Below are 26928 nucleotides of genomic sequence, written 5' to 3' on the forward strand. Positions count from 1 at the left end.
TCCAGAGCCTCCAATCTTAGTTCCTACTCTGTGACTCTCAGTAATGAAAACTGGCCAGGGGACAAGGGATGGCATTTTAAGTTAAGCTCTCTTTCTGTGTCTCCCTTTAGAAGAGAAAGGAGGAAAGAAAAGAAAAAAACAGAAACAGAAGCTCCTGTTCAGCACCTCAGTCGTCCACACCAAGTGACACTACTGGCCCAGGCTACCTTTTCCATCTGTTTGTTTTTGTTTTTTTCCCCCATGCTTTTGTTTGGCTGCTGTAATTTTTAAGTATTTGAGTTTGAACAGATTAGCTCTGGGGGGAGGGGGTTTCCACAATGAGGGGGAACCAAGAAAATTTTAAATACAGTGTATTTTCCAGCTTCCTTTCTTTACACCAAAATAAAGTATTGACACTCACAAGAGATCTCTTCCTACCAAGGTTTTTAGTTCATTGCCAGTTTAGTCTTTTTGACCCATGTGTAATCAATTTTTCTCAACCCAAAATAAGATTGAGTCCCTTTCAGATGCATTAGAGCAGTCCAGCCCAGAATGGCACACACTGCTCTGCTGTAGCATCATGTCAGGGCTTCCTGGGCTCAGCACACCTCTCAGTTTATCTTTTAAAAAAAACAGCTGAATCTTTACTACCTATTTAGTTCTCCTTGTTAAAGAAATGAGTGGGAATAAAATGGATTTAGGACACCCAGTTTGAATTGCAGTTTATTTTTTTTCTGACACATGGCCAGGCTGTGGTGCCAGCTTAATGGAGTAGGCTGTCCTTGGCACTTGCATGTGTGAAAGGAGGGTTTTGCCTCTTCTTGAGCATGGCTTGAGTTGGTAAGGAAAGCTGTAACTCACGAAGCCCTGAGACCTGCTACCCCTAAGATAGAGCTTGTTTTCAGTGACTGGCTTGAGTCATAGGAAGAGGAGTCTTGATACAGCTGCAGGAGAGCAGGGCCATCTGAAGCGGTAGCATTGCCACCGTCTCCCTCTCATCTAGAGCAGTTTCCTTATGCCTTGGTTTGAGCTGAATTTGATGTGAATTCTTTTGCTGCTTAATAAAGTGACCTCTAGGTGCATTAGAATGCGAAGGCAAATAGTTGCAATAAATCACCTGCACAAGCAATGTAAGCTTTTTGTTTTGTTAAGTTCATTACAGGTAAGCTAGACAAGTTATTTCTTGAATAGGTTAACGTGACAGCTACTATGATATTGTGGGCTGTCTTTTTTGGTGTCAGGTTTAAATGGTTCTAGAGCTGGGCTTAGCTTTAACCTGCCATTTTAAAAGAAATCCTATCAGAAAATTTCTTGGATGGATGAGGGTGTTCTGGCCTCCAGATGAAGGGGGCATGTTGAAGCCAGAATCACCAGTATTTCTGTTAAATGTATATGGTACTTTCAGTCTCATCCATTGTATTATGGAGAAAACAGATCCCAGAAATGTCAGTAGGTAGCAGATCAAACCTGGATCACAAGTCTCCTGCCGTTCCTACTTCCTGTAAGTATGGCAGTCTGACTTGTCTTCAGGGTAAGGCGCAATAAGGAAGAGCGGAACTACAAAAACTACCTTAAGTTCCTTAAGTGGGCAGCTGCTACATGACCATGCAGTAATGATGTCAGATGAGGCCAGCACCCCCACCCCCCACCCAACTGCAAAAGTTGCATTTTTTGTTTGAGACAGAGTCTCGCTCTAGCCCAGGCTGGAGTGCAGTGGTGCGATCTTGGCTCACTGCAAACTCCGCCTCCCGGGTTCACGCCATTCTCCTGCCTCAGCCTCCTGAGCAGCTGAGATTACAGGCACCCGCCACCATGCCTGGCTAATTTTTTGTATTTTTAGTGGAGACAGGGTTTCACTGTGTTAGGCAGGATGGTCTTGATCTCCTGACCTCGTGATCCGCCTGCCTCAGCCTCCCAAAGTGCTGGGATTACAGGTGTGAGCCACTGCGCCCAGCCCAAAGTTGCATTTTTTAAGTTACTTGATTATTGGCAAAGAATCTGGTATCTGTAAGACTCTGTGGTTCAGTACTGAGATGGGCTAGAGATCTCTGCCAGTTCAGTTGCTGTGTCTCAGCTAATATTTCTATTCCAAATGACTTGGCTTGCTTAGGGCCCATCTTGGGGCCGGGGGTACAAAGCTTCAGGTAGAAGGCTAAGTATTGAAAATTTACGCCAGGCACAGTGGCTCACCCTTTAATCCCAGCACTTTGGGAGGCCGAGGCAGGCCAATCACTTGAGGCCAGGAGTTCAACAGCAGCCTAGCCAACATGGCAAAACCCCGTCTCTACTAAAAATACAAAAATTAGCCAGACGTGGTGGTGCATGTCTGTAATCCCAGCTACTTGGAAGGCTGAGGTGGGAGAACTGCTTGAACCCAGGAGGCGGAGGTTGCAGTGAGCCGATACTGGGCCACTACACTCCAGCCTGGGTGATAAGAGTGAGACTGTCTCAAAAAAAAAAAAAAAAAAAGTTTAGTACCACATAGGGAGTCAGTCTTCCCACCAAGGCTAGGGATAGAGAACAGAGACTTGGCCAAGCATGGACTCCATAAGACCTTTTTGTAATGTAAGTATGCTAAATGCCACGGAAACCAGATACATTTATTAAATCTACTCTTAGCCAAGCAATAAAGATGTCTACAGAATTCACAACCTGCAGCACTTCACCAGGGAATGCTAGGTAAAGGCAACTTCAGTTTAACTGAGTACTCCATTTCAAGTGGGTAATGTCCACTGGTTGGCAGCTATCCAGTTTGGAAAACGAAGATGCTGTTGCTACCCACATTGTTCTGTTCAACAACTGGGCCTGAAGCCTGAGCAGTGTAGTCAGCTGTGTGAGGAGCAGAGGTTCACTCCATTGCTTCTGCAGCCTCCTCACCTGACTCCTCCTCCTCCTCCTCTAGTAAGCAGCTTCTTGTCACAGACTTCTGGATAGCTTCCCGCTCTCCTGGAGAAGGCAGATAACAGGGATGAAAGATGTCTTTGGGAGTGATTTCTTCAGCTTAAGGTCAGTCACTGCTCAGTGGGCACTGGGCTAGTGTTGCTTACCTTCATCAGTGCAGTTCTGCAACAAGATCAACAGCTGTCTTCTGTTGTACTGAATTAGGAACTTCTGACATGTTCTTATTGTACCTGGCATATGAGTTACTATGGTCAACAGCTTGTGAAAGGTCTCGACCTTACAGACTTTCAGAGGTAGGGGGAAGTGTCTTGTTAGCAGGACAGCAGGAAGACCCACCCACCAGTCTAGACTGAACTGTGAACGTGTCACCAGTTGAAAATCAGCCATACCACGTCACTCCTACCTCCCACATGTAACGTGTTGAAAAAGCATGGGTAACGGTGTCCTTTGTTCTCCAAGTACGTGATGAAGGGAAGAGCTGACCACACAAGCTGATAGAATTCTTTTCTGCATCGAAGTAGCACTATTCCAGTATAGGCATTGAGGTATCGAACTACAACAGGAAAAAAAAAACATTTTGGAAAACTTCTGCTGTGTGTGGTGGCTCACGCCTGTAATCCCAGCACTTTGGGAGGCTGAGGCAGGCAGATCACTTTAAGTCAGGAGTTCGAGTCCAGCCTGGCCAACATGATGAAACCCCACCTCTACTAAAAATACAAAAATTAGCCAGGTGTGGTGGTGCACGCCTGTAATTCCAGCCACTCAGGAGGCTGAGGCATGAGAATCGCCTGAACCCAGGAGGCAGAGGCAGCAATGACCCCTGATCTTGCTGCTGCACTCCAGCAGCCTGGGCAACAGTGAGACTTCCTCGAAAAAAGGAAAACTTTGAAAACTGGAGTAACAGCCTACTATGTGCCAAAAGTATGTTGTAGGCAAGTGGCACGTAGGATCTATCAGCGAGTAAAAGAGAAAAGCCAAAACACCCACTGTGTTGCATACCACTCAGAACTGGTGAATGAATTTAGAATTTAAAATGCTTTCTAATTCACTAGTTAATTCAATAAATAGGAGCAGGTAGGAGGCGATCCATTTTAATTTAGGAAAAACCCCCACAAAACCCTTGCCTGAAAAACAGGCTGTTTTACTGCATTTGGGCTCTGTAATTCTTGTAGCAGTCAGCTCTGAGTCTCACCTGACTTAGGAGAGTTAAGCCTATCGGCATTCAACTCTCCAGAAGTCAATCTCAAGCAAGGTAACAGACGGAATTAATTTTAAGTGGTGTGAAGGGCCCCTCTGTCCCAGCTCATCCTGTATTTACATATATTGACAATCATGTGTTCTGTACTTTACCAACTACTTAAGGGCTTTCCCGGGGGTACTTCTGACAATTTTTTTTCCATGTGATGTTAATGTAATCGGTCATATAATAGCTCTTACTAGGCACTATACACAGCTTCCCTCATTTAATTCTTTATCCTATCAAATTCAGTCACAACCAATTACAGAAATTACCTGTCAAGCAGGTAAAAAGAGGCCTCTAGCTCAAAGCCCCACTGCCTTCGGGCCCCTCCTCTTAGCGCTCTGCTAATTTCGGACTCTCGCTTGGGGTCCCAGGCGCTTAAAGAGATACCTTACAAAAAACGGTGCACGGGCTTGGCCACTCGTGCCCCTTCTTTCTTCCTCCGGCGCCTGCCCCCTCCACATCCCGCCATCCTCCCGGGTTCCCCTCTTCCCCCAGCGCCCTTGCACCCGCGAAGCCGATGGAGCAGGCGGCAGCGCCGAAAGTTCCGTGCATCCTGGCGATCGTGTCCCGTACGAGGCTGCTAAGAACTCGGTCATCGAGGCTTAGGCGGCAGCGGGGGTCGTCAGACACCAGTTCGCAGAGCAGGTACCTGCGGCAGGCGAGAGGAAGGTAGACACTAGCGGGGCCGCGAGGACCCAGCACGGCAATGGTTGGGTCTGGAAAGGAATGCTTACCTGTGCTTGAACCGCACCATGGCTGCCTCCGCGCTCTCCTGGCCGGCGTGCAAACCGGATGTGAGTTCCGTCCGCGGCCAATGGGAAGCTTGCTTCCGCAGCCTTTCAGCCATTCAGAGAAGGAGACAGGATATTAGGGCGGAGCTAGAAAGTTGAGAGGCTGAAGTCTGTCAGCTCCCTCAAGCCCCGCCCAACTGCGTTTGTAAGCGCGCATGCGTCCTGCGGAGGGTCACTGACTAGTTTGAGGGATGAACCCCGAGATGGAGCGTCTTGCAGCTGTAATGGGTGGTTCTGCTGCACACCGAAGTTTACAATACTGTGTAGGATGCAGCCGCTGCCCCTGGGGCCCTGGGAACCTTGCAGCACAGTTATGTATGCGAGTATATTCTCTCCCCAAGGTGAACGGTGGAGATTTTGAGGGCAAGACCCTGCACCTCACAGCCCAGGGATTGACAAACGGGAAATCGGACCTTTATTTTCAGATTTGAGCTCAGTTTAATTCTTCCATACAGCTAAATATGCTATTGCTGTTTGGGCCTTTCAACAATCTTAGGGAGGCGAGTGTGCCGTCTCGTTTTTTGCTCGCAGAAACAATACGTGGTCATTGTGTTTTCCATTTCCGTTTACCTTTTTTTTTTTTTTTTTAACAGAAAAGCACAAAGAAGCAAATAAATTATAATCCCAGCACTGAGAGAGAATAACTGTTGTCGTGTAGTGTGTTTTCTTCTGTCATTTTCCCCCTGGGCCAGCGGTTCTCAAAGTGTCTTCTGGGGACCCCTGAGATTTTCTAAACTCACTCGATTTAGGAGTCCCCGAAGTCAAAATTACTTTCATAATAATACTAAGATGTTACTTGTCTTTTTCATTCGCTCAGAGTGACCAGTGAAGTTTTCCAGAGGCTGCTTGACGTGATGACATCACTGCTCTAGGAATTGTGTATTGTTTTTTAAACATTTCTCAACTTTAATATCCATAGTAAATATAACCCACAAAACTAAAAGCTCTTGGGCATCCTCAGTAACGTATGTAAAGGGGTCCTGAGACAGAGAAAACAGTTTGAGAACTATGCCCTCTGTTAAATTATGTTTTTTCTTTTATTTTCTTTTTAAGTATTTTTTTTAAATGTCTTATGGGGTATTACATAAGGTATATATTCTTAAGTGTACATCTCAATGAACTTTTACATATGGATAGACTTCTATAACCACCTCCAAAATTAAAATAAAGAGCATTTCCAGTATCCCAGAAGGTTCCCTGAGCCCTCTTCCAGTCAAATTCCTTACTGCTATCACTATTACCACTTCTACCCTGCTAGATTAATTTTGCCTGCTCTTAAACTTGATATAAATGTTCTCCAGCATGTTTTCTTTTGTGTCTGGCTTCTTTTGCTCAACATGATTGTAAGATTGATTCCTGTTGTTTGGCTATATTTTCTTTTTTCTTGTTTTATTTTTAAGACAGAGTGTTGCTCTTGTTGCCCAGGCCGGAGTGAAATGGCACAATTTTGGCTGGCTGCAACCTCTGCCTCCTGAGTTCAAGCGATTCTCCTGCCTCAGCCTCCCGAGTAGCTGGGATTACAGGCACCTGCCACCACGACCAGCTCATTTTTGTATTTATTTATTTATTTTTTGAGATGGAGTCTCACTCTGTTGCCCAAGCTGGAGCACGGTCTCAGCTCACTGCAACCTCTGCCTCCTGGATTGAGGCGATTCTCCTGCCTCAGCCTCCGGAGTAGCTGGGACTACAGGTGTGTGCCACCACAACTGGCTAATTTTTGTATTTTTAGTAGGGACAGGGTTTCACCATGTTGGCCAGGCTGGTCTCGAACTCCTGACCTCAGGTGATCCACCCACCTTGGCCTCCCAAAGTGCTGGGATTACAGGCGTGAGCTACCACGCCTGGCCGTTTGGCTATATTTTCATGTCAACTGTTCAGCTACAATACTGTTTTTTCAGCTGTGCAGTATTGCATTGTTTGGACGTACCACTGTGAAGTTGGTCAGTATCCCCTTGGTAGATGTTTACATTATTTCTAGGTTTTCTTGTTATACCCAATACTTTGATGTATGGCTTTGTAGCTTAGTCTTTATGCCCATCCCTGATTATTTGTAGAAGTGTCTTGGCCTTGGCTGGTCCTGTGAGGTCCGTAATGGAGGCAGCTTTCACAACTGATTTTTGCAAGATCTGGAATGAGTTCTGAATTTTCCCATCTCCTACTCTTCTTGGCCACCTTAAAGGAGGGATGTGGGGGAAGGTAGGCAAGAGAAGAATAGGAAGAGGGAACGCCGTGGCCCTAACGAGGGACCAGTGACAGTGACGGCACTCCCCACCCAAGAACAACGTTTCTCCAGAAAGTGTCTGCGACATCCTCCTTTGGCCAACAGGGGGCGCCAGAGGCCCGCAGTGCGCGGAGAGAGCAAGACACCCCCAACCCCTGAGCGCTCCACCCCTCATACAAATTTCACTCCTAACACTTCCCAGCCTTCATTTCAACGGCAATGCTACGCCCATTTTATAGATGCAGTTGGGGCTCAGACCAAAGCCTCGTATCCTGTTAGGAGCAGGATCAGAATTTGAACCCAAAGCCAGCTGACTCCTTGTTCTGGTCAACACGGCTGGTGCTCTCCTGTGCAGGGTTTCACTCGTCCATTTAGTATAATAAGACGGAGAGACGACAGATGGAAGTTCGATTCCCCACTCCGTCATTTACCGGCCCCGCCAGGTGCTGTCGGGAGGATTAATTCATGTCTCAGATCTTAGTTTCCTCATCTGTGCAATGGGATAACAATGGTTCCTCCCTCGTGGGTGGATATGAAGTTTAAGCGGGGTCGCGTGGACAAAATGCCTGGCACAGCGTGCATAGTAAGCCCTTTTTTTGTTTTTGTTTTGTTTGTTTTTTGAGACCGAGTCTTACTCTGTCGCCCAGGCTGGAGTGCAGTGACGCGATCTCAGCTCACTGCAGTCTCTGCCTCCCGGGTTCAAGCAACTCTCCTGCCTCAGCCTCCTGAGTAGCTGGGATTACAGGCGCCTGCCACGACGCCCGGCTAATTTTGTATTTTTAGTAGAGATTTCACCATGTTGGCCAGGCTGATCTCAAACTCCTGACTTCAAGTGATCCGCCCGCCTCGGCCTCCCAAAGTGTTGGGATTACAGGCGTGTGCCACGGCCCCCGGCAAGTAAACGCTGTTCTGAACAAATGATTTACTTCTCCCCCACAGGCACAGCCCCGGGAGGAAGCACATTGGCAAGGCCCGCGGCCTCCCAGTCTTGAACCAGGCCCGGCCCCTTCTGGCCCCGGAGGGTGCAGACGCCGGCGGTGGCCGGGCGGGCGGGCTGGCGCGTTGGCGGCGCGGCGGGCTCCCCGCGGTAATTAGCCCGCGCCGGCTCGGGCTGCGCCAGCCGCTAATTACAAGTCTCCTAATGAGGCCGGCGGCTGTTTGCAATCACCCGGGTCCCCGCTGCGCGGCGCGGGAGGCCGCGGGGGAATCCGCCCGCGGAGGCCTGGAGGAGGAGCGGCCGCCTCCCCCGGGGCCCGGAGATCCGCTGGACGGCGACAGGGGTGTGCCCCGGCCGTGCCCACCCCCGGAATGCCGGCCGCGAAAGGGCAGCGGCGGGGGCTCACACCCCAACCCCTCCTCGGTTCTCTCTCCAGCCGGGCCGCAGAGCCATTATCCTCCCCGTCTCACAGGTGAGGAAGCCGATGAGGCTCTGAGAGGTGAGCTCACCCAGGTGCGTCATCACAACTCACCCAGGTGCACAATAGAGCCCAATCCAGGTCTGTCTGACCCCAGCCTGTGCCCTTAGCCGAGTCAGGTATGCCCTGAATCAATGGGGTGGTCGCTGTTGTCATTACTGTTAGCATCATTACAGTCGTCCTGGGACTTCTCAGATTCTTCTTTTTTTTTTTTTTTTTTTGAGATGGAGTCTCGCTCTGTTGCCCAGGCTGGAGTGCAGTGGCGCGATCTCGGCTCACTGCAACCTCTGCCTCCCGGGTTCAAGCGATTCTCCTAGCTCAAACTCCCCAGCAGCTGGGCACGTGCCACCTCGCCTGGCTAATTTTTTGTATTTTTAGTAGAGACAGGGTTTCACCGTGTTGGCCAGGATGCTGTCCATCTCCTGACCTCGTGATCCACCCACCTCGGCCTCCCAAAGTGCTGGGATTACAGGTGTGAGCCACGGCGACCGGTCTTTTTTTTTTTTTTTTTTTTTTTGGAGACAGGATCTCACTGTGTCCCACAGGCTTGAGGGCAGTAGCTCCATCTTGGCTCACCGCAACCTCTGCCTCCTGGGTTCAAGCGATTCTCCTGCCTCAGCCTCCTGAGTAGCTGGGACTACAGGTGCCCACCACTACACCTGGCTACTTTTTGTATTTTTAGTAGAGACGGGGTTTTGCCATGTTGGCCGGGCTGGTCTCGAACTCCTGGCCTCATGTGATCTGCCTGTCTCGGCCTCCCAAAGTGCTGGGATTACAAGTGTGAGCCACCGCGTCCAGCCAGGGTCACTGTCTTTATTCTTCATTCGTGTCTGCTGGGTGATCATTAATTGGGCTCTCCCAGTGTGCTGGCCACTGTCCTTTCTGGGTTTGATTGGTTGAGTCCTCGCATCAGCCTCGTGAAGGCAGGGCCCATTATCCTCTGAGACACAGGGAGGAAAATGGCTTGCCCAAGTTGATACAGTAAATTTGGGTGGACATCTGTCTTACCCTAAAACCTGTGCTCTTAACCCCTTGCTCTCTACTCTGTATTCTGGGACCTAGAAGGATGCTGAGGAAAGAGAGCCCAACGGGGGTACCATTCTGAGGTGACTGGCATCCGAGGGGTTTCTGTCAGAGCCCAGACGCTGCCGTTGTGGGTGGTGGCAAAGGGAAACTGTATCTGCTCCGGCATTTTATTAAGCAGCCACTGCTCATAAGAGGCTCCTACTCCTCGAATCTTAACCTTGATTTTCTGTAAAACCCTTATGAGGACAATCTAGATGAAATTAAACCCTCCATCTGCTTAGTCAGGGGCTTGGGGAGCCGCCGCATCCTCCAGGTTGCCGGGACAGATGCAGCCCTCCCTGGACTTCAGACAAAACATTGCAGCTTGCTCCTCCTTTGTCCTCGCTGCCCCGTGAACCTCTTTCCCTGTCCCTGCCTGTTGTGAGAATTTGCTCATCCAAAAATTAATTGAAATTACAAGGGCTCTACTGTTTGACCCAGCAATTTCTCCACCAGCAATTTCTCCCACAGAGATTCTTGCACTTGTGCCAAATGACAGGTGAACGAGGATGTGTCTTGCTTGCAGCATCGTTGATTATAGCAAAAGGCCACCTCAGTGTTTACCAGAAGGGGTCCACTGTATGTGTGTATTTATCGGACAACTATGGGCCAGGGAATGTTCATTCTAAACGCTGCCTAGGCTGGGTGCGGTGGCTTATGTCTGCAATCTCAGCACTTTGGGAGGCCGAGGCGGGCAGATCGGGAGTTCGAGACCAGCCTGGCCAATATGGTGAAACCCCATCTCTACTAAAAATACAAAAAACTAGCTGGGCACGGTGGCAGTTGCCTGTAAATCCCAGCTACTCGGGAGGCTGAGGCAGGAGGATCGCTTGAACCCAGGAGGCAGAGGTTGCAGTGAGCTGAGACTGTGCCACTGCACTCCAGCCTGGGCAACAGAGCAAAAAACTGTCTCAAAATAAATAAATAAATAAATACTGCCTAGACCGACTCATTTAATCCTCACAACTACCCTATAAAGTAGGTACTTGGTTTTATTAACCCCATTTTACAGATGAGGAAACCGAGGCTCAGGAAGAACAAACTGTTGGCCTAAGCTTCACGTAGCTTGTCCACAGCAGGGCCAGAATTTGGATCAGGCAGTCCATGTTCTTAACCACTGTTCTGTATGGCTTCTCTGCCTTTATTTGCATGGAAAATTTCCAAAGGGTGACCCAAGAAGCTGTTGATGGTGGTTACTTCTGGGGAGAGGAATTCAGGTGTGAAGTAGGAGGGCCTTAGTTTCTACCATGTCCTCTTTTATTCCGTTTTATTTTGCCATATGTTTGTGTGCTGAATGTTTATGTTCCCTCAAATTCATATGCTGAAATCCTAACCTTTAAGATGATGGTATTAGGAGATGGGGCCTTTGGGAGGTGATTAGGTCATAAGAGTTGAACCCTCATGAATGGTATTAGTGCCCTTATAAAAGGGACCCCAGGCTGGGGACTGTGGCCCATGCCTGTAATCCCAGCACTTTCGGAGGCCGAGGTGGGTGGATCACTTGATTCTAGGAGTTTAAGACCAGCCTGGGCAACATGGTGAAACCCCGTCTCTCCTAAAAATACAAAAATTAGCTGGGAGTGGTGGTGCATGCCTGTAATCCCAGCTACTCAGGAGGCTGAGGCAGGAGAATCACTTGAGCTTGAGCCTGGGAGGCAGAGGTTGCAGTGAGCTGAGATGACACCACTGCACTCCAGCCTGGGTGACAGAGCAAGGTCCTGTCTCCAAAAAAAAAAAAAAAAAGAGGGACCCCAGAGAGTGCTCTCTCCCTCTCCTGCCACATGAGGACACAGAATCTCCTGGCACCTTAATCTTGGACTTCCCAGCCTCCAGAACTGTGAGCAATAAAAGCAATAAATATTTGTTGTTTAAGCCAACCAGTCTGTGGTATTTTTGTTGTAGCATCCTGAAAAGACAAATGGAGATGTGCATATGTTAGTTTCATAATTTAAAGAAGTTACTGGCCACGCGCAGTAGCTCATGCCTATAATCCCAGCACTTTGAGAGGCTGAGGCAGGAGGATTGCTTGAGCCAGGAGTTCAAGACCAGCCTGGGCAACAAAGTGAGACCCCATCTCTATAAAAAAGTAAAAATTAGCCAGGCATGGTGGCACGTGGCTGTAGTCCCAGCTACTTGGGAGTGTGAGGTGGGAGGATTGCTTGAGCCTAGGAGGTTGAGGCTGCAGTGAGCCATGAGTGCACCACTGCACTCCAGCCTGGGCGACAGAGCGAGGCTTTGTCTCAGAAAAAAAAAAAAAAAGTAAAAGTTACTGAGCCCCAGTCCCCAAGGTATGTTAACACCTGTACTTACCTTAGCTCTGGAAGTGGGTACTATCATTATTCCCATCTCAGAGATGAGAGAGCTGAGCTCACAGGGGTAGTCTGCCTGGCCCAATAACAAAGAGGGACGGACTCTTCAAGCTAGTGGTCTTTCTCCTAATTCATATTAGTCCCTGGGCTTGGAGGGTTCAGAGGGGAAAAAAGCGATTAAAAGCATGAACTGGAGCCAGCTGACCTGGGTTCAAGTCTTGATTCAGCCATTACTGGCTGTGTGACCTTGGGCAAGTCACTCTCCCTCTCTGAACCTGTTTCCCTTCTGTGAGGATTAAAGAGTTTACCTTCATGTCACATGCTTAGAACAAGGCCTGTTTAATCGTGAGCACTCAAGAAATGTCAGGTATTTTTTAAAAATCTACATTAAAATGTAATAGAGACAGGGTCTCGCTATGTTGCCCAGGCTGGTCTCGAAGGCCTGGGCTCAAGCAATCCTCCCACCTTGGCTTCCCAAAGTGCTGGGATTACAGGCATGAGCCACTGCGCCTGGCCAGGTATTTTTATAGTACTGTTCTCAATGTTGTCCCCAATTTCAAGCTCAGAGTGGTTCCTTCTCCCAGCTAGTGGGTCCAGTCCTCCCCCCAGGGGCAAAGCCCAGTCACCCTGTGCTCCCATCTCCAGCAGAAGCCCCTTGCAATCAGTTCTCCTGGGTTATCCCAGGGCGGTGGCTGTGATCAGAGCTGATCACATTGCCAGAGCTGATCTTAGGAGAAGAGGCAGAGCCACAGGACTGGTGTGGCCCGGATCCAAGGCAAGGCTGTGGCGGGCGGGCGGCCTCCCAGTTCGGGATGTTCCCAGCGCGTTCCCACCGCTCACACTTGGAGGGAGAAGGACCTCAAAATAGCTGCTGCTTCCCCAGCACGGCGCTAGGCCAGGGACAGGAATAGACATCTGGGGGTGGCCGCTGCAGCCTCCCTCAAGGACCCTGGGGGGCTGGAAATAGGCAGAGGCCAGAACCCCACCAATGTGGAGGGGATAGTACAGCTGTCAATGTGCGGTGACCTGCCTGTGACAGCCCAGCCCATGGAGTGTGTTGCCCCAGCTGGGGCTAGCTGGTCAGTGGGTCACCAGCTCCAGCCAGACGCTGGCCATGGCCTGAATTGTTAAACCAAAAGGGAGTGTCCTTCAGCACTGGCTCCTGTGATCCTCTCTGGGAAGGTGGGAAAACTAAGGCCCAGAGAGAGGTTCACATGCCTGAGATCATGCAGCTGATCTGTTTGGTGAGCAGCAGCCAGACTTACAGGAAACGTAGGCCTTGGGGCTTTGAGAGCAGTGTAGGGCGGTGTTTAAAGGGTTGGAGGACTCAGACTGGGAGGACTCAGACTGCCTGGTTTAAATCCAGCCTCGGCTACCTATGTCCTGCATGCCCTCAGGCCTCAATTTCATCATCTATAAAATGGGCACAAGGAGAGTACCCACCTCTTTTAATGGTTGTAAAGACTGAGTGAATTATTCTTTATGTACTATTATGATTGTTTTTGTGTTTTCCCCAGATTCCTTTTTTTGTTGAGACAGGGTCTTGCTCTGTCTTGCAGGCTTTGGTGCAGTGGCATGATCATAGCTCACTGCAACCTTGAACTCCTGGGGCTCAAGCAATCCTCCCATCTTGGCCTCCCATGTAGCTGGGACTATAGGTGCATGCCACCATGCCTGGCTAATTTTTATTTCTACTTTTAGTAGAGATGAGGTCTCACTGTGTTGCCCAGGCTGGTCTTGAACTCCTGGCCTCAAGTGATCTTCCTGCCTGGGCCTCCCAAAGTGCTGGGATTACAGGCGTGAGCCACTGTGCCCGGCCGTATTGTGTTCAGTTTTACAGATGAGCAGAGCGAACATCAGAGAGGTGAAGTCGCTCCTCCAGGGTCACATAACTGGGAGGTAACAGAGCTAGGATTTGAAACCCAGTCTGCCTGCCTGCATAGCCCATGGAAGTAACCACTGCATGACATTCTTTATCAGGACACTTTTTTAGACGGAGTCTCGCGCTGTCGCCCAGGCCGGAGTGGAGTGAGGCGATCCCTGCTCACTGCAACCTCCGCCTCCCGTGTTCAAGAGATTCTCCTGCCTCTGCCTCTTGAGTAGCTGGGATTACAGGCACCTGCCACCACACCTGGCTAATTTTTTTTTGTATTTTTAGTAGAGATGGCATTTCACCATGTTGGTCAGGCTGGTCTCGAACTCCTGACCTCATGATCTGACCACCTCGGCTCCCAAAGTGTTGGGATTACAGGTGTCAGCCACCGCGCCTGGCTGGGATATCTTTTTTTTTTTTTTTGAGTCAGAATCTCACTCTGTCACCCAGGCTGGAGTGCAATGGTGCGATCATGGCTCACTGCAGCCTTCACTTCCCTGGGCTCAGGTGATCCTCCCACCTCAGCCTCCCAAGTAGCTGGGACTACAGGCATGCACCACCATGCCTGGCTAATTTTTTTTTTATTATTATTTTGTGTAGAGATGGGGTTTTTACATGTTTCCCGGGCTGATTTCAAACTTCTGAGCTTGGGTGATCTACCTCCTCAGCCTCCCAAAGTGCTGGAATTACAGGCATGAGCCACTGTGCCTGGCCTGGGACATTCTTCACTGGGGAGACAGACATGCCGTTCACTTGTTACTGCCCAGGTGTTTGGCACTTGGAGGAGGACTCCACTCCCTCAGCCTGGACATTTATGACCTCAGCCCCCAGTGGTCCCTCCCTGACCTCTGCTCCAGGCATCTTCAAGTGGCCAGGGCCTTCTTGGGAGAAGGGAGGCTCGGGGAAGCCCACAGCCCAACCTCACTCATGTACCAGTCTCATGTGAGATGTGAGGTCCCCAGCCTGCATTACAGAATCCCTACCTCCCTTCCACTGGGTTTCCCTGAGTACCTACTGTGCCAGGCCTGCACTAGGCTCTGAGAACACAAGAGGACTTTGTCCCTGCCCTGATATTGCTCACTAGATGGTGAGACAGATTGTTAAAAAGGTAGGCTGGGCGCAGTGGCTCATGCCTGTAATCCCAACACTTTGGGAGGCAAAAGTGGGTGGATCACCTGAGGTCAGGAGTTCAAGACCAGACCGACCAACATGGTGAAACCCTGTCTCTACTAAATGCAAAAAATCAGTCAGGCATGGTGGCGTGCACCTGTAATCCCAGCTACTCAGGAGGCTGAGGCAGGAGAATCGCTGGAACCCAGGAGGCAGAGGTTGCAGTGAGCTGAGATCGCGCCACTGCACTCCAGCCTGGGCAACAAGAGTGAAACTCAGTCTCAAAAAAAAAAAAAAAAAAAGGCCAGAGCAGCTACCGCTCTTGTCAGAACGGGGGTGAACAGGTGCCTGGAGGAGGCACTTAACTCAGCCCAGGTGGTCAGGGAAGGCTTCCTGGAGCCGGTGGTGTCTGAGCTGAGGCCTGAAGGAGAAAAAGAGCCAGGGGAAGAGAGAGGAGGTAGGAAAGATTGTTGTAGGAAGAGGGAACTGCTTGTGCTAAGGAAGCGACGTGCTGAGTTCCAGGAACTGTGAGTTGTGGGGGATAGAGGGATGGGTGAGGGGGGACTGGGACTGCAGAGATGGGCAGGGACAGGTCCCTCAGGGCCTTGTTGGGCACACTGAATGCTTGGATACTGAGTGGAGGGCTGAGAGAATGAGATCGGGAGCTGGAAGTTTCCCTTTGGCTGCAGGGAAGGATAGACCTCAGGCGGCTGGACTGGAGGTAGGGACCCTGGGGAGGAAGCTGCTGCCTGGAGAGAGAAGAGGGACTTGGATGAGGGTGGTGAGGATAGAGAGAAACGGGTGGCTTTGTAAAGTGTTTACAGGTAGAACTGGTTACCTCTTGCTGCAAGATAAATCACCCCAAAACTGTGTGCCTTAAAACAACACTATTATTTCTCACGATTCTGTAGGGCGAGAGGGCAGTTCTGCATCACGTGGGGTTGCTGGGATGGCAGGAAGGTCCTAAGTGGCCTCACCCACGTGGCTGGCAGTCGTTGTTGGCTGCCGGCTGGGTGCTCAGTTAGGGCTGTTGGTTGGGGGGAGCCTCAGCTTAGTGCATTCACAATGTTGAGCAACCACCACCTCTTCCTAGTTTCACACTTTCCTGTCACTCCCTACCCATATGGCAATCTCTCCCCATCCTCCCTCCCCGCAGCCGCTGACAACCATGAATCTGCTTTCTGTCTCTATGGGTTTACCTATTCCAGACATTTCAGAAAAATGGAATCATACAATATGTGACCTCTGGGGTCTGGCTTCTTTCAGTTAGCATGATGTTTTCAGGGTTCACCCATGTTGTAGCACGCGCCAGCACTTCATTCCTTTTTATGGCTGAATAATATTCCATTGTATGGCTAGACCACAATTTGTTTATCCATTAATCTGTTGATGGACATTTGGCTTGTTTCCACCTTTTGGTTCTTGGGAATAATGCTGCTATGAGCACTGGTGAACAAGGATCTGTTTGAGTCTCTGCTTTCAGTTCTTTAGGAATGGAATTTCTGTGTCATATGGTAACTCTATGTTTAACTTTTTGAGGAACTGCCAAACTGTTTCCCACAGCAGCTGCACCATTTTCCACTCCCAGCCGCAGTGGATGAGTGCAATGGACTGAATGTTCATGTCCTCCCCAAAATCATATGTTGAGATCCTCACCCATGAAGTGATGGCATTAGGAGGTGGGGCCTTCGGGAAGTAAACAGGCCATGCGAGTGGAGCCCTCATCAGTGGGATGAATGTGCTTAGAAAAGGGACCCCGGAGAACACTCTTGCCTTCTCTCTACCATGTGAGGGGATGATGAGAAGTTCACAGTCTTCAACCCAGAGGAAGGCCCTCACCAGAACCTGGCCACGCTGGCCACCATGACCTCACACTTCCAGGGTCCAAAACTACGAGAAATACATTTCTGGTTTTTGTTGTTGTTGTTTCTTTTTGAAGCAGGGTCTCACTCTATCGCCCAGGCTGGAGTGCAGTGGCAGAGTCTCTGCTTACTGCAACCTCTGTCTCCTGGGTTCAAGCGATTCTCCTTCCTCAGTCTTCTGAGGCTAATTTTTGTATTTTTAGTAGAGATGGGGTTTTCCCATGTTGGCCAGGCTGGTATCAAACTCCTGTCCTCAAAAGATCCACCCTCCTCAGCCTCCCAAAGTGCTGGGATTACAGGCATTAGCCCCCGCGCCTGGCTGAATTTCTGTTGTTTATGAGCCATCCAGTCTATAGTACTTTGTTATAGCATCCTGGATGGACTAACACAACAAAAATGTCTATTTTTCCACATCCTTACCAACACTCGTTATTTCTTTTTGTTTGTTTGTTTGAGATGGAGTCTTGCTCTGTTGCCCAGGCTGGAGTGCAATGGCACGATCTTGGTTCACTGCAACCTTCACCTCCCAGGTTCAAGCGATTCTCCAGCCTCAGCCTCCCCAGTAGCTGGGACTACAGGCGTGCGCCACTATGCCTGGCTAATTTTTATGTTTTTAGTAGAGACAGGGTTTCACCATGTTGGCCAGGCTGGTCTCAAACTCCTGACCTTAGGCGATCAGCCTGCCTTGGCCTCCCAAGGTGCTGGATTACAGGCACGAGCCACTGCACCCAGCCAGCACTTGTTATTTCTCTCCCCACTTCTTATTTTATTTTATTTTACATTTCCCTGAAAACTTTTTATTGGCTTTTTGGATAGAAACGGGTATCTGCGAGGAAGCATCATCCCATCACGCTTCTGCTGGAACCAGCACATGGCCTCCTCTTTGCTGATTCTGTGTTTGGCCCCAGTGCAGCCTGTCCTGCGCTGCTTGTCTGTGATGCTGAAACCCGGCCTACTCAGCACCACATAGAAGTCCAGGCCGTAGAGACCCACACTTGGGTCATATTTGATACCCAGATTGATGTGTTCCTGGATCCCAAAATCAAAGTTTCCAGTATCTGAGAAGTTATTTTTTCTCAGCTTATACTCCTGTACCTCTAGACCCTTCTGCAGGATTTCTTCTGCTTTGGCCTCTTGAACTATGCAGCGGACAGCATTTTCGGCTTTTCATTTTTCCGGATGTCAAACAATATGACAGTGTATCTGGCTTTGGAAAACACAGGGTCTGGGCTGCAAGCCACTCCAACGCTTTGGCTGCAGGGATCAGTCTCTACTCTCCCCAACACAGATGTTGAGGCACAGCTTGTGAATGCAAAGTTCCCACGTGGGGTTCTCCTTTTCACCTTCATCCTGTGCCATGATAGATAACAGGAAGAGCTCTGCCCCCTTTTTAAAAATTAAGGCCATCCTAGTGGGCGATATCTTATTGTGGTTTTGATTTACATTTACTTAATGGCCAATGATGTTGAACATCTTTTTCATACGCTTTCTGACCATTTGTTTATCTTCTTTGGAGAAATGTCTCTTCGCTTACTTGGCTCATTTTTTTTTTTTTTTTTTTTTTTTTTGAGACAGAGTCTTGTCCTTGTTGTCCAGGCTGGAGTGCAGTGGCATGATCTTAGCTCACTGCAGCCTCTGCCTCCCGGGTTCAAGCGATTCTCCTGCCTCAGTCTCCTGAGTAGCTGGGATTACAGGCACCCCCCACCACCCCTGGCTAATTTTTGTATTTTCGTAGAGACAGGATTTCGCCATGTTGGCCAGGCTGGTCTCAGACACCTGACCTCGTGATCTGCCCACCTCGGCCTCCCAAAGTGCTGGGGTTACAGGCGTAAGCCACCGCGCCTGGCCCACTTGGACCATTTTTTAGAAGGTTGTTTGTCTTTTTGTTGTTGAGTTCTTTATATATTCTGGATGCTACATTCTTATCAGATACACGATGTGCAAATATTGCCTCCCATTCTGCAGGTTGCCTGTTTACTTTCTTGATAATGTTCTTTGATGCAGAAAAGTTTTTACTTTTCATGAAATCCAATTTGTCTTTTTTCTTTTGTTTCTTGTGATTTCAGTGTCAAATTGAAGAATCTCTTGCTAAATCCTAGATCATGAAGATTTATCCCTGTGGTTTATTTTATTTTATTTATTTTATTTTTTCTGAGATGGAGTTTCACTCTTATTGCCCAAGCTGAAGTGCAATAGCACGATCTCGGCTCACGGCAACCTCCACCTCCCAGGTTCAAGTGATTCTCCTGCCTCAGCCTCCCGAGTAGCTGGGATTACAGGCATGAGCCACCACACCTGGCCTTATGGTTTCTTTCAATTGTTCTATGATATTAGCTCCTACCTTTATGCCATTGATCTATTTTTTGTTGTTGTGTGTTTGTTTTTGAGACAGGGTCTCACTCTATCGCCCAGGCTGGAACACAGTGGCGCCATCTCGGCTCACTGCCACCTCCGCCTCCCAGGCTCAAGCCATCTTCTCTCAGCCTCCAAAGTAGCTGGGATTAGAGGCACAAGCCGCTTCACCCAGCTTAAGCTCTACCTCTTTTTTTTTTTTTTTTTTGTAGATGTGGGTTCTCGCTATGTCTCCCAGGCTGGAACTCTTGGCCTCAAGCACTTCTCCCGCTTCAGCCTCCCAAAGTGCTGGGATTACAGGTGTGAACTGCTGCACCTGGCCAAGCTCTACTTCTTTTTTTTTTTTTTGAGACGGAGTCTTGCTCTGTCCTAACCTCAGGTGATCTGCCTGTCTCGGCCTCCCAAAGTGCTGGGATTACAGGTGTGAGCCACCGTGCCCAACCTCAATCTCTACCTCTTGATGGGAGGTCAGCATGCCCTTATAGGGTGGTGGGGGAATGGTTGGGGGCCGTCTTTGGAGAGAATCTACTACATGAAGCCTTGGTAATACGTTGGCTGTAAGGGGCTGGAGAGAAGAGCAGAAAAAGGCAGGCAGGGTGTCATCCACATTTCTGTGTTGAGCCACTGGGCAGTTAGAGAAGCCTCGGGAGGAGCAAGAATGAGGTGAAGGAAATCATTCAGTCATGGACATGCTGAGTTTGAGCTGCCTTAGGCATCCAGGCCCCAAGAGCCCTGGGAATCAAATAAATGATAAACAAAACATGGAAGGGTACTCACAAGGGCTTATTTAACAAATATATTCAATAAATATTTATGGAACACTTTATGCTAATACTACCTAACATTTATGTGGTGCTAGCCATGGGTCAGGCACTTTGCATTTAAAAAAAATTGAGTTATAACATACATACAGTAAAATGCAGAAATCTATGGTGGTGGTGGTGTTATTTTTGAAATGGAATCTCAAGAATGAGATTCCAACAGAGTTGCCCAGGCTGGAGTGCAGTGGCATGATCGCGGCTCACTGCAACCTCTGCCTCCCAGGCTCAAGTGATTCTCCTGCCTCAGCCTCCCGAGTAGCTGGGATTACAGGCACCTGCCACCACGCCTGGCTAATTTTTGTATTTTTAGTAGAGGTGGGGTTTTGCCATGTTGGCCAGGCTGGTCTCAAACTCCTGAGCTCAAGTCATCCACCCACCTCGGCCTCCCAAAGTGCTGGGATTATAGGCATGAGCCCGCCCTACAATGTACATTTCATTGAATTTTATATATCACCTCACAGGTAAAGATATAGAACATTTCCAGCCCCAGAAAGCCCCCTCTCAGCCATGTTATACTTAATTTTCACAGTGACCCTATGAGGTAGGTAATGTGATTATTCCCATTTTTCAGATGATGAAACTGAGACTTAGGTGAAGCCACTTTCCCAAAACCACATGGGGGTAGAGTCTGGACTCTAATTTAGGTCTATATGACGAGGGATGTGGATCCCACTCCAGCCCCCCAAGATTTCTCCCTAAGGCCAGACTCTTGACTCTCAGACTCTCTGAGACCAAGCTGGGGAACACCCCATTCCCTCACTGAGCTGGGACTGGACTCAGGCCTCTGGGGGGCACCCTGAGGGCAGGAGCTAGGTGGTCCAGCCTCCACTGGAGAATGGGAGCCCCTCATTTGTGGCTCTGTGGGAGGTACAGGGCCAGGGAGGATGTGGATTTAGGGTGAAGAGGGAAGAATGAGACGGGCCCTTCCATGTCCCCATCAGTCAGGGAGGTGGCCACCTGTGGGTGGTGCTGGCCGAGGATACACAGCAGGTTCCAGCTGCACTCATTTCCCAGCAATGGGCCCCGGGGAAGATCAGCTTTGCCAGCGCCTCGTCGGCCTGATAGGGGAGAGGAGGGGAGACACACCTGCCAGAACGACTTTAGGCCCCGCTTCCCAAAGATCCCTCAGACCTGCCGGGAGGCTCCTGGGAACGTCCCCTGGGCCTCCTAGAGGAGGACAGAGGAGGCTCCTCCCCAACCCCACGTGTCTGCCCTGTGCACTGCTCTGACCTCTTCTATCCTCTCCTCAAGCTAGAACTGACCTCCTTGCTCTTCTCCCAACCTGTAAAGCCCCTACTTGCCTCAGGGCCTTTGCACTCAATGTTCCCTCCATCTGGAACCTTCTGCCTCCTGGATTTTGCATGGTGGATGTCTTCTCATGTGTCCTGGCTCAAATGTCACCTCTTTAGAGGGCTCTTCTCTGGACAAGTTGCCCTATTTAGTGCTCTGCTCACCAGCCAGCACAGTGGTGCCAGATGGCCTGGATTTGAATCACAGCTCCACCTGCTCCAATGCTGTGTGGCATTGGGCAGGTTGCTTAACTTCTCTGTTAAGCCACAATTTCCTCAGCTGTAAAGTGGGGGTGGTGATTACAGCCTCATCGTGTGGTAGCAAGGATCAAATTATTTAACATCTGTTGGCAATGCCTGACCCATAGCAGATGCTTTATACATATTAGCTTTTATTCACATAAATGCTTATCCCATGCTGAAATGATCCTGGGTATTGATTTGTTTACTTGGTTTTTCCATCTGCCCCAATTAAAATGAGCCCCATGAGGCTGAGTGGGGTGGCTCATACCTGTAATCCAAGTACTTTGGGAGGCCAAGGTGGGTGGATCACTTGAGGTCAGAAGTTTGAGACCAGCCTGGTCAACACGGTGAAACCCTGTCTCTACTAAAAATAGAAAAAATTATCTGGGCATAGTGGCAGGCACCTGAATCCCAGCTACTCAGGAAGCTGAGGCAGGAGAATCACTTGAACCCAGGAGGTGGAAGCTGCAGTGAGCTGAGATCGCACCATTGCACTCCAGCCTGGGCGACAGAGCAAGATCCCATCTCAGAAAAAAAAAAAAAAGAAAAAAGAATGAGCCCCGTGAAGATGGTGGTTTTGTCTGTTTTGTTCACCGCTGTATCCCCAGTACTCCAACACTGCCTGGCACACAGTGATAAATGCTGGTTGAATAATCAAATGAGTAAACCCGGTTACTAAACGTTGATTAAATAATTGAATAAATGAATAAACTGGGTGACTGTATTCTTCTACCTGCAGCTCCCCAAACGTGCCATGTTTGCTCTCATTTCCCGACCTTTGCTTCTGCTGTTTTCTCTGCCTGGAATTATTCACCAGGGGAAGGGAGGGAAGCGACAAGGGGGAGACGGCCTGGCAGCGGCCCAGGTCCCTCTTTTGTCCTCTTTTCACTGCTGCCCACACCGGGCACTCACCAGAGAACCAGGGAACAAGAATCTAGACTCTCCAGGACTCAAGTCACCTGTTACCACCCCTTGTTCTGCAACTGGGGAAACTGAGGCCCAGAGAGAGGAAAGAACTCAGCCAAGTTTCCACACTCAAGGGCAGTGCTCTTCCCTCTCCACTGCACGTGTCTCACCCAGGCTGTTTCCCACGTGCATGCTGTATCTGCTCCCTGCATGGGGCCCAGAGAGAGGCGGCGGGTGAGGGGCTGTGCCCTGCCTGTGGGCCACTGCCCGCCTCCCTGCCCACTGAGGAGCGACCAGGGTGGCCCGGGCTAGTGAATACACATGCTTCTGACTTAGACTCACATGGGTCACCATCCTGACACTTTCACTTACTAGCCATGTGACCTTGGGCTCTCTGAGCCTTGGTTCACTACCCTGTAGAATGAGGAGACAAAACCTAACCCTCTTCCCCCAGCATTGCTGGAAAGATTTGTTTTGTTTTGTTTTGTTTCTTGAGACAGAGTCTCTCTCTGTTACCCAGGCTGGAGTCACAGTGAATCTCAGCTCGCTGCAACCTCTGTCTCCTGGGTTCAAGCAATTTTCCTGTCTCAGCCTCCCAAGTAGCTGGGACTACCGGCACCTGCCACCACGCCTGGCTAATTTTTTTTTTTTTTTTTTGAGACAGAGTTTCACTCTTGTTGCCCAGGCTGGAGTGCAATGGCGCTATCTCGGCTCACCGCAACCTCCGCCTCCCGGGTTCAAGTGATTCTCCTGCCTCAGCCTCCCTAGTAGCTAGGATTACAGGCATGTGCCACCACGCCCGGCTAATTTTGTATTTTTAGTAGAGACGGGGTTTCTCCATGTTGGTCAGGTTGGTCTCGAACTCCCGATCTCAGGTGATCCACCTGCCTTGGCCTCCCAAAGTGCTAGGATTACAGACGAGCCACCACACCCGGCCTAATTTTTGTATTTTTAGTAGAGATGGGGTTTTGTCATGTTGGCCAGGCTGGTCTCCAACTCCTGACCTCAGGTGATCCACTCACCTCGGCCTCCCAAAGTGCTGGGATTACAGGTGTGAGCCACTGCACCCGGCCCCTGGAAAGATTTCTATTATAATAAGAGTTGACATGCATCGAACATTTATTCTCAACTACCCTATGGGGCAGGTATGAATTTTATCCCCATTTTCCAGATAAGGAAACTGAGGCTCAGAATGGAGAAATAACTCTTCAGAGGTCACACAGCTAGCAGGAAGTAGAGCAGGAATTCCAACCCAGGCAGGCTGACTTCAGAGCTCATGTGCTTAGCTATATGCGACAGCATCAGGCATGCAATAATAGGCGCTCAATAGATAATAGCTACTGGTGACTCTCTGACCAAGGCCCTAGGAAGACCTTGCTTTCAATGTTGGCACCGTTTTCCAGGACAAACCCCATCTTTTGTTTATTTTCTTCCCCTCTAATCCCTGCTTGGAGACACAAGGCCTCTTAGCAGCCCCTTTCTGAGGGATTTTTGGATTATTCCCACCTTGATTAGTTCCAGTTTCTCCTGCAGAAGCAGGAGTTATTTTGAGGCCTTGATGGCTCCCTCTGGCTGCCTGCGACCTCCACCCCGTTGTAGATACCTCTCCCTTCACCTGCACGGCTAGCTCATTAGCCGCATTCTGCTGCTCGGCTTCTGCTTTCCATGCCCTGCAGTTCCCAGCCCTACCTCGAGGGCCAGCACCTGCTCCCCTGCTCCCCTCCTCCCGGACCCCACAGCCACTCCTGCCACCGCGCTATTTTGCAGGGATAGAGGCTGTTACCTGTTTCTTTTTTTAATTACCATTTTAATTTTTTTATTTTTTGAGACAGAGTCTCGCTCTGTTGCTCAGGCTGGAGTGCAGTGCTGCAATCTCTGCTCACTGCAACTGCCACCCCCCAGGTTCAAGCAATTATCCTGCCTCAGCCTCCCGAGTAGCTGGGACTATAGGCATGCACCACCATGCACCGTTAATGTTAGTTTTGTCACCTGTGTCCTAATCCTCAGACCCCGACTTTGCCTCAGAGCAATGACCCTCCCTCCAATTCCAGGATTTTCCCAGACTTGAGCAAAAGCTCACACACCATTTGGATGCAAATGTGTTTGGCTGGTGTTCCCACTCCCTGTTCCTGTGGGAACCCAGTCCTCAATGTCATTCAGCCTGGGGCAGGAGCAGTAAAAACTCCCAAGGATGCATTTTATGTGATGTATATTTTACCACAATTAAAATAAAATTCCCAAGGGGTCACAGGACGCCTCCCCGCCTCTGCCACCATGTTATGTCGCCGTGCGTGGGGCCCACGTCACAGGCGTGGGGCGTGGGTTCTGTGGTAGCTGTCTGTTCTCTCTCTGCTCCTGGCTCTTCTTTCCAGCTCTGCGTTCTGCCTCTGCCAGGGCCGCCTGCAGGCCTTGCTTGCTTTTCAAAAATAACTCTTGAGTCTCTCACTGAGCTTGGGGGCTGCTTCCTGGGTGTCCCGGGCTGTGTGTTAATCCTTCCAATGCAAAACTTTCTGAAGCTTAAGACTCTGGGCTGGGCGAGGGAACTGGTCACCAGTGTCGGGCTGAAGTAGTTCAGATACTGACCTGCTGTTCCAGCACCTATGGTAAGGGCAGGTGGGTCCTTCCCAGTGACACCAAGTCATTCATTAACTCATTAATTCAGATATTTATCAAGCATCCACTAATGCCTATTGGCTGCTGAGCACACCCCCAGGTGGCCCCTGTTGGATTCCCATTTGCTCCTCTTTGAATTTCCATTTCCTTCTCTAAAGTAGGGGTTCTCCTTTTTTTTGTTGTTGTTAGCTCACTGCAGCCTCTACCTCCTGGGCTCCATGGATCCTCCTACTTCAGCCTCCAGAGTAGATGAGATTACAGGCAGTTGCCACCACGCCCAGCTAATTTCGTTTATGTTTTGTAGAGATGAAGTCTCGAGGCCGGGCATGGTGGCTCATGCCTGTAATCCCAGCACTTTGGGAGGCTGAGGCGGGCGGATCACCTGAGGTCGGGCGTTTGAGACCAGCCTGACCAACATGGAGAAACCCCATCTCTACTAAAAAATACAAAATTAGCCGGGCGTGGTGGCGCATGCCTGTAATCCCAGCTACTCGAGAGGCTGAAGCAGGAGAATCGCTTGAACCCGGGAGCCGGAGGTTGCTGCGAGCCGAGATCACGCCGTTGCATTCCAGCCTGGGCAACAAGAACGAAACTGTCTCAAAAAAAAAAAAAAAAAAGAGATGAGGTCTCGCTCTATTGCCCAGGCTGGTCTCAAATCCCTGGGCTCAAGGGATCCTCCTGCTTCAGCCTCTCAAAGTGCCGGGATTACAGGCATGAGCCACCACGCCTGGCCAAATAGGGGTTCCTAAATTGGGGTGGCCATCAGTCCCAGTGGGAAACAGATGGCATGCTCAAATTGGGTGACTTAAGGAAGGCTGACTAACGGGATCATTTAGATGTGGACAGGGTGTACAGAAATCGCAGGAGACAGTGCAGTGCCGAGACTGGTTACAATGGGAGGGCTGTCACCTCCTTAGGCATGGCGGAAGCAGTTCCCACTAGCCAGAAAGTTATGTGGAGAGGGTCACTTTAAGAGAAGCTGTTGGCCAGACGAGGTGGCTCATGCCTGTAATCCCAGCACTCTGGCAGGCCGAGGTAGGTGGATCACTCGACATCAGGAGTTCGAGACCAGCCTGGCCAACATGGTGATACCCTGTCTCTACTGAAAATACAAAATTAGCCAGGCGTGGTGGCACGCTCCTGTAGTCCCAGCTATTCAGGAGGCTGAGACAGGAGAATCGCTTGAACCTAGGAGGTGGAGGTTGCAATGAGCCAAGGTTGCACCACTGCACTCCAGCCTGGGTGACAGAGGAAGACTCTGTCTAAAAAAAAAAAAAAAAAAAAAAGAAAAAGAAAAAAAAAGATAAGCTGTGACTTTCTGTTAAGAGACACAGCCAGCCTGAGGTGCCCTTCAGGAGGAAGCAGATGCATAAATATCCTGAGTCACTCCCCCTTCTCCCTTCAGTCTCCTCCCGGGGGCTCCTCCTTGGCCAAACCAGATTAGAAGCCAGGGGATATGGAAGGCTGTTGAGTCTGAACAGCTGAGTCTCCTTGGGCACATGGCAGGCTGGGGAAGTGCCCCAGATGGGCAAATGGAGGATATCGGACCTCCTCCCTGCTAGTAGTAATGGGGGTAGGAATAGTAAGTGATAGAATATATACTTAATAAATATTAGCTATTATACTGGTAGTGTTCATATTAGTTTATTGACTCCTGTGTAACAAATTACCCCAAAACTTAATGGCTTTAAATAATAATATTTATTACCCTACATGGTTTCTGTGGGCCAGGAATTGGGAGCAGCTTAACTGAGCGGTTCTGGCTCATGAAGTTGTGGTCGTGGGTACAAAAAAAAAAAAAAGCTAGAAAGAAAGAATAACAGCCTGGGCAACATGGCAAAATCTCGTCTCTACCCCCCACCACACACAAAAATTAGCCAGGATTAGCCAGGTATGGTGGCGCATGTCTGTAGTCCCAGCTACTTGGGAGGGTGA

At 49.6% G+C, this 26928-nt stretch overlaps 2 protein-coding genes and 1 pseudogene across 5 annotated transcripts in view; 1 reads left to right on the forward strand and 2 right to left on the reverse strand.

Annotated features, from left to right (window-relative positions):
• Positions 1 to 1108, forward strand: part of RNF10 (ring finger protein 10) — a 43499-nt gene extending 42391 nt beyond the window's left edge. For all 4 annotated transcript variants that reach the window (XR_004032071.1, XM_030821504.1, XM_003280263.3 and 1 more), the window contains one exon: positions 111 to 1108. Coding sequence is in view for 3 of the 4 variants with exons in the window: in XM_030821504.1 (XP_030677364.1) it covers positions 111 to 187 (77 nt within the window). In the remaining variant the exon portion in view is untranslated. The remainder of the gene's footprint in view (positions 1 to 110) is intronic.
• A 1450-nt stretch (positions 1109 to 2558) lies between these two features.
• On the reverse strand, positions 2559 to 4911 carry POP5 (POP5 homolog, ribonuclease P/MRP subunit). Its single transcript, XM_003280274.3, has 5 exons — positions 4858 to 4911; positions 4630 to 4772; positions 3284 to 3433; positions 3027 to 3110; positions 2559 to 2925 (listed from the first exon to the last, which is right to left on the reverse strand). Exons 1-5 carry the CDS (start codon positions 4875 to 4877, stop codon positions 2828 to 2830), a joined length of 495 nt encoding a protein of 164 aa, XP_003280322.1. The 5' UTR covers positions 4878 to 4911; the 3' UTR covers positions 2559 to 2827.
• An 8093-nt stretch (positions 4912 to 13004) lies between these two features.
• On the reverse strand, positions 13005 to 18128 carry LOC100593191 (annotated as a pseudogene).
• Between the last annotated feature and the right edge of the window lie 8800 nt (positions 18129 to 26928).

The sequence above is a fragment of the Nomascus leucogenys genome, chromosome 10 (assembly GCF_006542625.1).
Source record: "Nomascus leucogenys isolate Asia chromosome 10, Asia_NLE_v1, whole genome shotgun sequence".
In the NCBI taxonomy this organism is placed as follows: domain Eukaryota; kingdom Metazoa; phylum Chordata; class Mammalia; order Primates; family Hylobatidae; genus Nomascus; species Nomascus leucogenys.

What these genes read in the sequence shown, in the direction of transcription:
- POP5 (XM_003280274.3), bottom strand. Translation starts at nt 4,877, where the DNA reads ATGGTGCGGTTCAAGCACAG. An exon ending in ATGGTGCGGTTCAAGCACAG is followed by an intron (nt 4,773 to 4,857) that starts GTAAGCATTCCT and finishes CGCCTGCCGCAG; the next exon opens with GTACCTGCTCTGCGAACTGG. An exon ending in GCAGAACTGCACTGATGAAG is followed by an intron (nt 2,926 to 3,026) that starts GTAAGCAACACT and finishes TGCCTTCTCCAG; the next exon opens with GAGAGCGGGAAGCTATCCAG.